We start from the raw sequence: 12,864 nt of genomic DNA, 5'->3' as shown, positions 1-12,864 counted from the left end.
TTTCCTAAATTTGTCTTAAAATTTTAATTGTGGAAATTGTGTTATATTTAAATCTCTTAATTTTTCTCCTATTAGGGTGGGTGGCATTTTACTTTGGACTAAAATTTCCAGGAAATGTAGATGGATTTTTGATTTCTGGTATTTTATGGTCCTGTTCCCTTAGAGTCAAATTGAACTTTGCATTGCAAATTTATAGATTTTGAAGTAACAACATCTAGAAAATCTTTATTTCCCTTCCATCATCTGTTAGGCATTCCACCACTTTAATCCAATAACTGGAGCTACCTGTATGCTCTGGTTTTTCATCTTTATTACCAATTGTGCTGATGTTATTTTGCCAACAAGGGAAATAAGATATAATAGCTTTGTTCTTCTTACAGAGACTTTAGAAGACAGCTTTCTATTGACACTAGGCCCTTCAGACCAGCCTCTGAAGGGAATCCTAGTGATGATCCTGATCCTCTGCCAGCACATCGTCAGGCGCTCGGAGAGAGACTTTATCCCCGTGTACAAGCAATGCAGCCAGTATGTATGGTGCACTTAGCTTCCTCTTAACTGTGCCATTTTTGTTTTTCAATTAAAGTTGGCATTGTAAAAGTGTTAGCTACTGGCAAGCCATGTGATTAAGGAAGTAAAAAAGGAAGCTTAAGAGGGGAAGCAGCAAAATTTGCTGGAGGGTAGCTTGAGGGAGGTTTGTTTTTTCTACCTATGCTAAGTTGGCATTCTACCTAATAAGTTCCTTTTGTGCTAAAGTAATTATCTGTGCATTTAATTTGTACCTTTATTTGTACAAATTGTTACTTTTTGAAGCAGACTTTTTAATCTGTTAACAAGTTGTAGCTAAAACATATTGCAAATAATGTATGTTATTGCTGTTATGTATTGCCAGAAGATTTTTATGTAGAATGTTCTGTCAAAGGTTTCTTTCATATAATATGAAACAAACTAGTGTTTGTTTTCCTTTATACATGATTTACATGTGTTATAGCAAGAGAAAATAAAACAGAAAACCAATTATAGTTCTTTCAGTAAATCGTTAGCCATAAATACAGGCATCTTTTCCCTCTTTCACTTCCTCCCTCCCTTTCTTATCTTCTACTCGACATGAAAGAAGTGTTTCTCGCTCTCTGAGGGGGAAAAATGGAAACTAGGTATTTGTATGTTTACTCATGGATAGCAAAAATCTTAAAAGGCTTGTCATACAAATTTTAAACTAGCTTTAACAAGACTACCAAAGTTCTCTATAATTAAGCTTCCAGTTTAATAAAATATCTTACTGGTTCAGAAATTTTTTTGTTATCTCAAGTGTCTTACATTTTCTTCTTCTTTTTTTTTGGATAAAAGATTGTTGATTTAGACAAGACGATTCAGAGTAGGGACAACTAACTTTGTTCATTGTTTACAGGCATTTGCAAGTAAAATCACTGGCATGCTGTTGGAATTATCCCCAGCTCAGCTGCTTCTCCTTCTAGCAAGTGAAGATTCTCTGAGAGCAAGAGTGGATGAAGCCATGGAACTCATTATAGCACATGGACGGTAATGTGTATAATTGGGAAGTCATTTCAGTTTAAACGTCAACTACTTTAACTTTTAGGATGTATCTTAAAATATATACTATACACAACATCAAATGGTTTTATAAGAGATGGCTTAAAATCCATGAGTGAGACAGTTGAGTTTCACATGTATTAGAAAGTTAGAATTTTAGCAGTGACTTAGGTTCTAAAAAATACCTGATGTTTAGAAATTACTTATAAAAAGTACATCCCAAATTCTCTACCAGAATACCCCTAATGGCAGAGGCCAGATACTTCAAGGAATTGGGGTGTATGTAGTCCCGGAGTTCTTGCCACAAGCATGAAGTTCCTTTTTGATCTCCTAATTTATCTTAAAAATCCGTGCACGTTTTTGTTTTCTGTTGTTAATATATTTGTTTTAATATAAAATTTAGAAGTATCTAATAGTTATTCTTTTCCCAAGGTGACAGGTAAAAGTGACCTCAGGAAGATATGCCAAACTTACTCTGTGCCTTCTATCCTGAGGCTACTCTCATAGCCAGTTTGAGGCCTTTTAGATGCAAATTTCTGTCTTTCCTTCCTAGTCATGATTTTGCACAAGGAACTTAGATTGGATATAGTCCTAGAAATAGATAAGTGGGTAGGCTAAGCACTGAAATGTAACAGCCACTTACTTACCTATTTCATAGCTTTGGAATGGTCTAAGCCAAAAGACTATTGCTAGAAGTTTATTTTCTTTGCTGGTGATTACTGTTTTTCTTCTCTGGACTTTTATGTACTGTTTCTTCATTCCTTTTCTATCTCTGGAGGTAATCAGCACCCTGATAGAACTCAGCCCATTATAGAAAAGGTTAAGAGGAATGTGCATTTTGATAAAAAGATTTTTATATGTAAGGATTGCTAATTTAGTAGTATTTTCTGTTGAATGCAAGTAATGCATAATATTGATTCTTTTGGTTGGCTATATAAAGTGAACAGTGAATGGATTCTAGAATTAAACACACTAAAGAATTTGATTCCTATTCTGAACATTTTCTGTTCTTTTACAATGCCCCCTGTGAGCCTGAGCTTCAGTACCTCTATGAAGACTGCATTATTTTTGTCTTAAATCAGGTAGCCCTTAGCTCATTATCTTGAATCACACATGTAGCATCTACATTTTTGTGTATATAATACTGACTTTTCTGTTCCTATAATTGCACTGACTAGTAAGTGTCCTGGGTATTCTTTAAAACCTTTAATAAATGTATTTATAAATCTTTATAAATTCAAATGCATGTTTCTCTATAGTAAATTCTAGAAGTCTCAATTATCTGGACTGTGAAAGGTTTCTGGTTTATTTTTAGGGAAAATGGAGCTGATAGTATCCTGGATCTTGGATTATTAGACTCCTCAGAAAAGGTACAGGTAAGAGATACTGTGTACATGCGCTAATAATAAGCACTTGGAACTCCAATTTAGCACAGCCTGAATTAAGCTTTAATTTAGAGATGTCATGAATTTCTTAGGACTTGTTCCTCAAGGAAGAAGTGAGTGCCAAAGATGCAGAGAAAATGAGACATGTGGAGGAGCAGTAAGGAAGGCTTTTTTAGTTCCCTCAGAACTTCAGTGCCAGCCATAGTTTAGCAAACCCAGTATAATCTTATCTCTTCCACTGATTACAACTAAAAACTGAACAAAACATGAAAAGGAACTACCTGAGGATTCCGAAAAGTAGACAATAGCACACAGGTTATAGAGGAAAGTCAAATTGAAAAAACAGCTGGTGGGGTGCCTGGGTGGCAGAGCGGTTAAGCATCTGCCTTCAGCTCAGGGCGTGATCCCGGCATTATGGGATCGAGCCTAAATCAGGCTCCTCCGCTATGAGCCTGCTTCTTCCTCTCCCACTCCCCCTGCTTGTGTTCCCTCTCTCGCTGGCTGTCTCTATCTCTGTCAAATAAATAAATAAAATCTTAAAAAAAAAAACAAAGAAACAAAAAACAGCTGGTATGGCATTGTTTCAGGTGGAAGGTAAAGCTGATCTCTTTTACTCCCATCTTAGTTGGAAGAAAGAAAAAAGGCTTTGAGAACTAAAGTGTAGTATTAAACCATTGCCCAGGTCCCAGACTATCCATGGTGCATATGCAGGGCAGACCCAAAAAGTATAATAAAAAAGACTTTGAAAATTTGTTATCAGAACTGTTGCACAGATGATAACACTTCCAATCTGAATCTAATCAGGTTGATTGCCTACTAAACCCCAAAATGTCAACATTCTCCCTATCATTTTAACAAGACCCAGAGTTTCACAACTTAATATTCAAAAGGCCAGGGTATGCTCCAAAATTACAAAAGACCCACCAGTTCTCCTGGGAAAAGAACCTGTAGATGCTGACTTCAGGATGACCTACTTGTTGAAATTATCAAAGACTTCATCTCATATTCTGTGAGATGGGGGTATCTTTATCTGATAGACTATGAAATAAAGTTAAGCACTAGTGAACTGAAAGAGGATCACAGCAGAGAAATAGAAACTTCAAAGGAGAACCAAGGGAAAAGTTTAGAATTAAAAAGTACAATGTCTAGGGATGCCTGGGTGGCTCAGTCCGGTGAGCGTCTGCCTTTGGCTCAGGTCATGATCCCAGAGTCCTGGGATTGAGTGCCACACTGGGCTCCCTGCTCAGCAGGGAGCCTGCTTTCCCCCCACCCCGCTCATGCTCTTTCTGCTTCTCTCTCAAATAAATAAAATCTTTAAAAAAGTACAATGTCTAAAAGAAAAAAATTCAGTAGATAGGTCAATAGCAGAATGAAGATGATAGGAAAATGTCAGTTTGAAGATTATCTACTCTGAAGAATAGAAGATTTTGAACAAAAGAATTTCAGGAATCTGTGGGACCATAATAAAAGATCAAACATCCATGTCATTGAAGTACCCAGAAGAGGAGAGACTACTACAGGAAAGTATTTGAAGAAACAGCAGCTGAGAACCTCCCAAATTTGGTACGAGACCTAGATTTATAGATTCAAGGTGGTCAGTGAACCCTAAATAGGACAAAGGGAAAGAAAACTATGTCTATATATATTATGATTGAATTGCTGTAAAACTAAGCAGCCAAAAACAGTGCCTTACATATGGAAAACAGTGATTTGAAAGACAGTGAATTTCTCTTCAGAATGCTACGGGCCAGAAGACAATGGTTCATTATTTTTATATCCAGCAAAAATATCTGTAAGGAATTAGGGTGAAAGAAGCTACCAGTTTCATTAGTGATTTTAAAAGGACAGAGAAATTAAAGATTTAATAGGCATGAGTTCTGAAAGGATGAATTAAAAAGTTTACATTTAAATATAAATGTTGCTTTACCTACCTCACTTCACTTTGAGTGATTTTAGACAACTAGTTCATGTGGTTTGTTTTTAAAATCAATCTTGGGGCACGCCTGGGTGGCTTGGTTGGCAGTGTCAACTATTGATTTCGGCTCAGGTCATGATCTCAGAGTCCTGAGATCGAGCCCAGCATCGGGCTCCATGCTCAGTGCAGAGTCTGCTTGTCCCTGTCCCTCCCTACCCCCCTTGCATGCACATGTACTCTCTCTCAAATAAATAAATAAAAGCTTTAAAAAAAATAAAGTCAATCTTGGGACTTAATATTATGTTCTATTATTAGGAAAACCGAAAGCGTCATGGCTCTAGTCGCAGTGTTGTAGATATGGATTTAGATGATACAGACGATGGTGACGATAATGCCCCTTTGTTTTACCAACCTGGAAAAAGAGGATTTTATACTCCAAGGCCTGGCAAAAACACAGAAGCAAGGTTGAATTGTTTCAGAAACATTGGCAGGTAAAATAATGCTAATCTTATATTTGAATTTTTTAAAAATTTCAGTTTGAGACTTTTCTAAAACATACTAGTTTTTTAAATGTGTGTATGTTCTTCATACTGATTAGAAATGAGGCTGTAGAAAATTTCTCAAAATACTGTATGTATATTATGTATGTATATGTGGGGTTATATGTGTTTTAGAATTATTTTCAAATTTAAATGTATTTCCCTGTTTTTATTTTTAGGATTCTTGGACTATGTCTGTTACAGAATGAACTATGTCCTATTACATTGAATAGACATGTAATTAAAGTGTTGCTTGGTAGGAAAGTAAGTGATTTTAATGAACCTAACTGCTTTTACAATTGCAAAAATTTCCTTTTATAGCCATTATAAATCATTTTCAAACATTTAATGACATGGGAGAAAAAATCTCAGTACATGGAGGAGATAGCAGAGTGGGTGACACTGGTGGGTTTGGGGGTGTCTGACAGACCTGGATCTTGATGCAGACAAATCCCCTCACACCTATGGCATATTTTTCCATTTGCAAAATGGTAAAACTGTAGTGCCTGGTAAGTGCTCTATAGATTTTAACTATTACTATTTGTTCAAACAGGTGGTAGTGGAAGTAGAAGTTGTGTTTTATTGAAAAGAGTGTTGTTGGCTTCAAAAATATATGTAAAATGTACAGGAGGGAGAGGGGACAAAAGAATGTGAGAAAATACAGCATAGCATGCTTGATATTTATCTCTGGGTGATAGAATTAGCTTAATTTCTTTATGTGCTTTGATAGTCTGACTGCCTGCACATTCTTTTTATATGGGGGGGGGAGGACCACATCCTTTAAAATTAATGTATAATACTAATTATGCAGCTTTTGATTTAAAACACAACTGCCAGTGTTCCTAAAGGTATTATAAAGAAATTACTTGATACAAAACAATGAAATATTTTAGTCTTTTCCAGCAATGTATATCACACGTGTGATATGAATTAACATTGTTGAAGCTGTCGTCTAATAATTTTCTTGAATCAAACCCACTGATGAATAGTTTTCTATTAATACAGCATATCATTATATATGTGTGTGTACATATGTATGCAGGTACATATAAAATGGTGTAAACTCTGACCCTGTTGAATTCTTGAAAGTATTCCAGCTAAAATGTTCTTGTGCAAAGAAGAACTAGATTTAATTCAGCAATAGCTCAGTAATGTTGATGCATTGAGCCTTTTTAACAAGGTTTATGGAAAAGATGGAATCAAGTAGACTCAAGTTTAACCCAATGATATATCCTTCAATAAGCTACTGAATTCCTTTGAGCATCAGATTCATCATCTAGAATAATCTATATTTTATGATTATAATCAAGACTAAATAGGACGTATACTAAGGAGCAGCTGCTCAGCATGATCACTGTTTGATAATTAGTGCAGGTTTTTGCAAATAAATTATTTTGGAACTTAAACTCCTCCACTATTGGCTTTAAATTTTTTTCAAAATATATACTTATTATATTTTGAAAGTTAAATAATTATCAGAGCCAAAGATTAACATTTTACCTCTTCAAATCAGTTATATTTAGTGGAATATTATTCTTTATATCTTCAAATTAGATAAAATTCAGTAAAGATGTTTCATAATTGAGTTTCATATGATTACTTTCTTAGGTCAATTGGCATGATTTTGCTTTTTTTGACCCTGTGATGTATGAGAGTTTACGGCAACTTATCCTCGCTTCTCAGAGTTCAGATGCTGATGCTGTTTTCTCTGCAATGGATTTGGCATTTGCAATTGACTTGTGTAAAGAAGAGGGTGGAGGACAGGTAAAGCAAATATGTAATTTTCTGATTCTGGCAAGAGAATTTGATTGGTCTGTTTGCTTATCTTATATAGAAATAATTTAGATGGGGACAGAACAAGAGACACAAACATATGGAGAAAAAACACAGCAGATATCTGGACAGGCACAGAGAGAGAGAGATGGAGAGTTAATGAGACAGACTGAGAAGTAGAAGAGTTTTTTGTACTTATTTTTTTGTATTTCTTAGATATTTGTCAGATACAGAATTATCTTACTTTTTTACTTTATTTTTTTTTTAAATTTCAGAGACAGTGAGGAGTGGGCAGAGGGAGAGGGAGAGGGAGAGAGAGAAACTGTGCACACAGCGCTCGATCTCACTACCCTGAGATCACGACCTGAGGTGAAACCAAGAGTTGGACGCATAACCAGCTGCGCCACCCAGAGGCCCCCAGAATTGTCTTTAGACTTTAGAATTTTAGGAAATTGTTTTATTTATTTTTTATTGTATTATGTTAGTCACCATACAGTACATCCCTGGTTTTTGATGTAAAGTTCGATGATTCTTTGGTTGCGTATAACATCCAGTGCACCATGCAGTATGAACTGTGGACTTCCTACTGCTTTGACAAAATAGCTTTTAAATGGCAATGCTAAATTTTTTACAGGTTGAACTTATTCCTAATGGTGTAAATATACCAGTGACTCCCCAGAATGTGTATGAGTATGTGCGGAAATATGCAGAACACAGAATGTTGGTAGTTGCAGAACAGCCATTACACGTGAGTACTCTCTTGCAAGTGCTCTTTGACCTGATGAGGCTCTTTGTGTCTTCATGTGTGATAAACTAGTTAAGAGTGTATTCAGCTTGCCTATCAAAGGTTAGAACTTCTAAACCAAATTAATTTATGTACAATGTAAATTACACCTGACTCCAGACCAAGCACTCTCTTTTCAGTAAAACTATTTGGAAAACCCATGTAATCGTCAGAAAGTCTATTTGGTGAGTAAAAGTTTGGAAAGGATTCTTGCGGAACTGAAATGACTACTGTTTGGGGGTCCTACCACCACCCATGTCTAGGTGACTGACTAGATGGAGTCTAAGGCAATTATAGTCATGGTTTATTATAGCAAAAGGACTCAAAACAAGGGAAAAAGTACAGTAGACCAAGTCTGGAGAAAATGTACGTGCAGCCTTCCAAAGTTCTCTCTCTCAGGCTGTGGGCTATCACAAAGAACCTATTTCTTTCCTTCAGCAGTGAATTATAGAAACACACGTACAGTGTTTATGTTTAAAGAAGCCTGCTTAAGAGCCACAGCCCAGGTTTTTGTTTTTTTGGAGGCCAGTCCTGTAAGCATTTTCTGCCTATGCATCCAGCCATGATTATTGAAATTCAGACTCTTAGAGGAAATTCATCATAAATCACACTGTTTGCACATATGGTCTAGGCAAGCTGATACAGCAGGGTTCATTGCTCCAGGCATTAAAAATAGCCATATCAGTAAAGCCAAGTTTCAGATGCCAGCCAAAGACACCCCCCCCCCCCCCCCCAGTGAGGGCCTTCTAAAGAGAAACATCAGGCCTGCTGTGTTTGTCAAATGTTTTGTTTTATTATTTGTCAGAGAGAGCAGGCACACAGGCAGGAGGGAGAAGCAGGCTCCCCGCTGAGGAACAAGCCCATTGTGGGGCTCCACCCCAGGACCCTAGGATCATGACCTAAGCCAAAGGCAGATGCTTAACTGACTGAGCCATCCAGGCGTCCCTTGTCAAGTGTGCTGGGAATAACTGTGCAAGTTCTAAAGTCCTACTGTCAGGATTCAAATCATGGCTTGCTTAGAACAGTTCTTGGCACATTGTAATTTCTTGGTAAGCTTCTAGATTTCAGATGTGTTTTTTTTGTCATTATCATACCTTTCATAGGATGTGACAGGATAGCATGTTTGACACATTGAAGCTATTTTTATTTAATGACTAGCCTGTTATTAACATAATTAAATTATGTTCAGTTAAATCCTACTGTATAATAATACTATTTCATTTTTGAACCTGTAGCCTATTCATGATGCCTTTTTTCCCCTCTGCCTCTTTTGAATCTATTAAATTCAAAATACAGAACTTAATTTTTCTTTCTGGTTTAAAATGAGAACTAGTATTCTTGTTCTGCTAAAATTAGATATTGGGGTTTAGCAATAATGCTACATGGAAAATAAAGTACTGAGATTAATAAAAAGGTAATTTTTAAAATATTCTGTAGGCAATGAGGAAAGGTCTACTGGATGTGCTTCCAAAAAATTCATTAGAAGATTTAACAGCAGAAGATTTTAGGCTTTTGGTAAATGGCTGTGGTGAAGTTAATGTGCAGATGTTGATCAGTTTCACCTCTTTCAATGATGAATCAGGTATGAAATTTTTTGAATGTTTAAGGAATAAACTCGATAGATATATTTACAGGACTTAGAAATGCTGTTACTCAGGTGTTTAAAACGTTTTCGGTTTACATTTTTAAGATTGAACTATGATGACTTGGCATTAGGTTATTCTTAATTCTTTTAATTTTTCTAGGTTTTAAAGAATATATGGTTTAGTATAAATACAAGTAAAAATTCTTTATGGTGAGCAACTACATAAAAGGATTTTTATATACTAAGAAAAAATAATCCATGTGACAATTCTACTGGCCTTTCCTAATTCGCTTCTCTTAGACTCTCTCATTAAAGAATTTGACCATATGGTGTTTGCTTTGTAGAACTGGACCCAAAGTTCACTTACAAAGATGTAACAACACACAAACACACGGAGAATCTAGAAAGAATTAATAAGAGGTAGTGATAATCCTCCTAGGATAACATTGACCTTCAGGGCCTGATTTGTTGCAACTCTGTTTTCAAAGTCCAGTAAGCCTAAGGATAGAATTTTAGCTGTGACCGTACTATAAAACACTGGAAGCTCCAAGAAATTCCTTACAAGATGTAGCTCAAAATTAACTGTGTACATGAAGGTACTAGTTTTCCTCCTTTATTTACATTTTATAAACAGCTTTTTGGATTAATTCTCTGTGCTCGGCAGCATATAGATTCATTGTATTGTAGTTTTTGTGCTACTTTTTAATATAGTTTTCAGTACTTGTGAGATAAGAATTGTCTCATTTACAAAACAAAAACCTAAGAGGGGAAAATAAATACAAAAGCCCCTCCAGATATGATCCTCAGATAAGCAGCATCAGCATCATCTAGAAGTTTTTTAAGAATGCAATCTCCTTTCCTTTCCTCCTCTCCCCCCCCACCCCCGACCTAGTAAATGACAATCTGCATTTTAAAAAGATCTCCCAAGTGATTCGTAAACTCATTAAAATTTGTGAACACTGGTTTAAAAGTTCATGAAAAGAATCATGAATTACATATGGGATTAAAGTCATGTGATTATCATTTTTGAGGCTAGGCTGGTGGTCCATTTTTCTTGGTCATCTTAAGTCAGGATTGACTAATGAACTATTATAGGTTTTACATTATGCAAATGGTCCTAATTTCCTGTATTAGGAATTAGACCTCTGATCCTAAATTTCAATTTTAATCTATTTTTATAAGAAGCAGTTTTTAAATATAACTGACATAGTATACTGGATTTATATTCTTCATTCTTAGGAGAAAATGCTGAGAAGCTCTTGCAGTTCAAGCGTTGGTTCTGGTCAATAGTAGAGAAGATGAGCATGACAGAACGACAAGATCTTGTAAGTTAAAAATTTCACAAAATTTGTAGCAAAGATATGAAATTTTAAAATATTGTGTATGATAGCCTTTTAAGTTTGTAAACAAATGGTCATTTTAATTTTGGCTAAGGAAATTATAGAAAGGTCAGAAATATAAGGCAGTTTTAGTTTTTCTACTCTAGAACTGAAAACCTAAAGGAGTAATAAAGCCTTACAGGCTTTAAATGCAGAGTAAAATGCTATTTGATATGTTATCCTTAGTTCCAGAAGATAATACCAGTTAATTGTTGAGACAGGTTTCTTTTTCCCTATAGTGCTTATATATGCTGGCTGCTCCTTTTATATATCCTTAATCCTTTTGACCAGTGGCAAGTCTTAGCAATCAAGATACTATTCAAAAATTTTGAAGTCTGTAAACTAGGAATAGAATAGCTTGTGATATGTGGGTATTAAGTCTATGATTTTAATCTTATTAGAATCATTAACTAGATAATATAGTGAAAAGCCTACCAAGTCAGTGGAATCTATGTCCAGCCTTGAGTATATAACCAAATCAACCTGTCCATTAATCTTGAAAGGCAATCTTCACCAGACTTTCTTTTAGAAATTTGAGGGACGTTCCTTACCTGGAAAATCCTAGGGAATCCTTTCTACTCGTATTCCTCATGGTTCCCTGAAACATATCCCCTGTCGAACCAGCCTTAGTTCTCAGTAACTAAAAACAGACTACTTGTGGAATATATAAAAATGATCCAATTTCTACAACTATCCTCCAATTTTATTTGAGAGGGAAAATGGTTAGTTGTGCAGGAAAGCACGAAACTTGCAGTTTCCCCTTTATCTTCAGTTGAGTCAGTAACTTTTTTTTGGGAGGGGGTTCTGCATTTAGGACTCCTTAATTTTTACATGGTCCCTTCTAATATTTCTGCACTATAGTGAGACAGATTTTTTGGTAGTCCTAGCTGTCATGTCTGTTGGTTCTGTTCTTGGTTTTAGACACTCTGGTAATTTCCACTTAGGTTGTCCTCTAGGTAGAGTCCATATACTTGGTTCCATGTAATTCAATCTTGTGGATTCTAAAGTCTCTGCCAGTGCTAATACCGTATCTGTCCTTTTCGGTTTCATTGTCAGGGTTCTACCACCTATAGTCAGTTTTTTGATTCCGGTACCTTGTTTCTTAAAGCAAGGGGCCATATCAGTTCTATAAGACATAGCAAAAACAGAAATGATTGGCTGTTACAATTCTAAGGTTTTAATGGACTATTTTTTTATCCCCTAGTTTTAATGTTCTGTTTTTAAACCAGTAAATCCTCAGTTCTGTCAGTCAAGTTAAATTGCACTGCAGTTTCTGCCTTCTACTGGAAGATAAATTTGCTAACTATTCAGTTTTTGGAATGAAAGAAAGAAGATCTCCCTTTGTAAAAAGCCTCAGAATTTCCTATAAACAGCTTTGATTTGTGTTATTCCTCAATTTGTAGGGCTTAAGCAGCATATTAAGGGGTCTTTTCCCTGTCCTCTTTTGGGAAGAATGCTTCACGGTTGTTGGTTTTATCCTGATGTATCTGAGGAGAAGAGCTGAAGGACATAAGAATATCACAGATTATTCAGAGTAAACTGTTCTCCCTTGAATTATTAGTCCTGCAAGTTATAGGGTATTTTGGGCTAATGGGCAACACATAGTTTATTCCCCTCTTAGTCACAGTTTACTAATAAAAGTTCTGAAAAATCTTGTAGTATGGATGTCCAGCAATGGTAGTTATCTATCTACCCTGGCTAACCATATCCATCTTTGGAGGAGCACTTTAAGTTTGTTCTTTACTTGTAAAATGAGTGAATTGGACCAGCTTTATCTCTAGAGCATCTTTTATAAAGTTCTTTGAAGATTTTGTAGACCCTGACACTTAGCAGGGATTCTTTTCTGCCCCCTTCTATAGAAGTTAGAGGAGATTTCTCATAAAACCATTCTTCAGGATAGCAGGTTACAGTTGACCCTTGAATAATATGGAGGTTAAGGGCACCAACCCACTATGC

General features: G+C 35.8%; 1 protein-coding gene and 1 long non-coding RNA gene across 3 annotated transcripts in view; one reads left to right on the top strand and one right to left on the bottom strand.

Annotated features, from left to right (window-relative positions):
• The window catches only part of LOC121101645, a 42,389-nt gene that overhangs the window by 4,782 nt on the left and 24,743 nt on the right, over positions 1–12,864 (bottom strand). The window lies entirely within an intron of this gene.
• The window catches only part of UBR5 (ubiquitin protein ligase E3 component n-recognin 5), a 133,212-nt gene that overhangs the window by 118,688 nt on the left and 1,660 nt on the right, over positions 1–12,864 (top strand). For both annotated transcript variants that reach the window (XM_040625554.1, XM_040625553.1), the window contains exons 50-58: positions 381–525; positions 1,406–1,536; positions 2,864–2,924; positions 5,164–5,339; positions 5,567–5,651; positions 6,996–7,151; positions 7,795–7,908; positions 9,382–9,526; positions 10,769–10,854. In XM_040625554.1, the coding sequence (XP_040481488.1) occupies positions 381–525; positions 1,406–1,536; positions 2,864–2,924; positions 5,164–5,339; positions 5,567–5,651; positions 6,996–7,151; positions 7,795–7,908; positions 9,382–9,526; positions 10,769–10,854 (1,099 nt within the window). The remainder of the gene's footprint in view (positions 1–380; positions 526–1,405; positions 1,537–2,863; positions 2,925–5,163; positions 5,340–5,566; positions 5,652–6,995; positions 7,152–7,794; positions 7,909–9,381; positions 9,527–10,768; positions 10,855–12,864) is intronic.

The sequence above is a fragment of the Ursus maritimus genome, unplaced genomic scaffold (assembly GCF_017311325.1).
Source record: "Ursus maritimus isolate PB19 unplaced genomic scaffold, ASM1731132v1 scaffold_9, whole genome shotgun sequence".
Classification (NCBI taxonomy): domain Eukaryota; kingdom Metazoa; phylum Chordata; class Mammalia; order Carnivora; family Ursidae; genus Ursus; species Ursus maritimus.
This window is presented reverse-complemented; position numbering and strand designations above follow the sequence as displayed.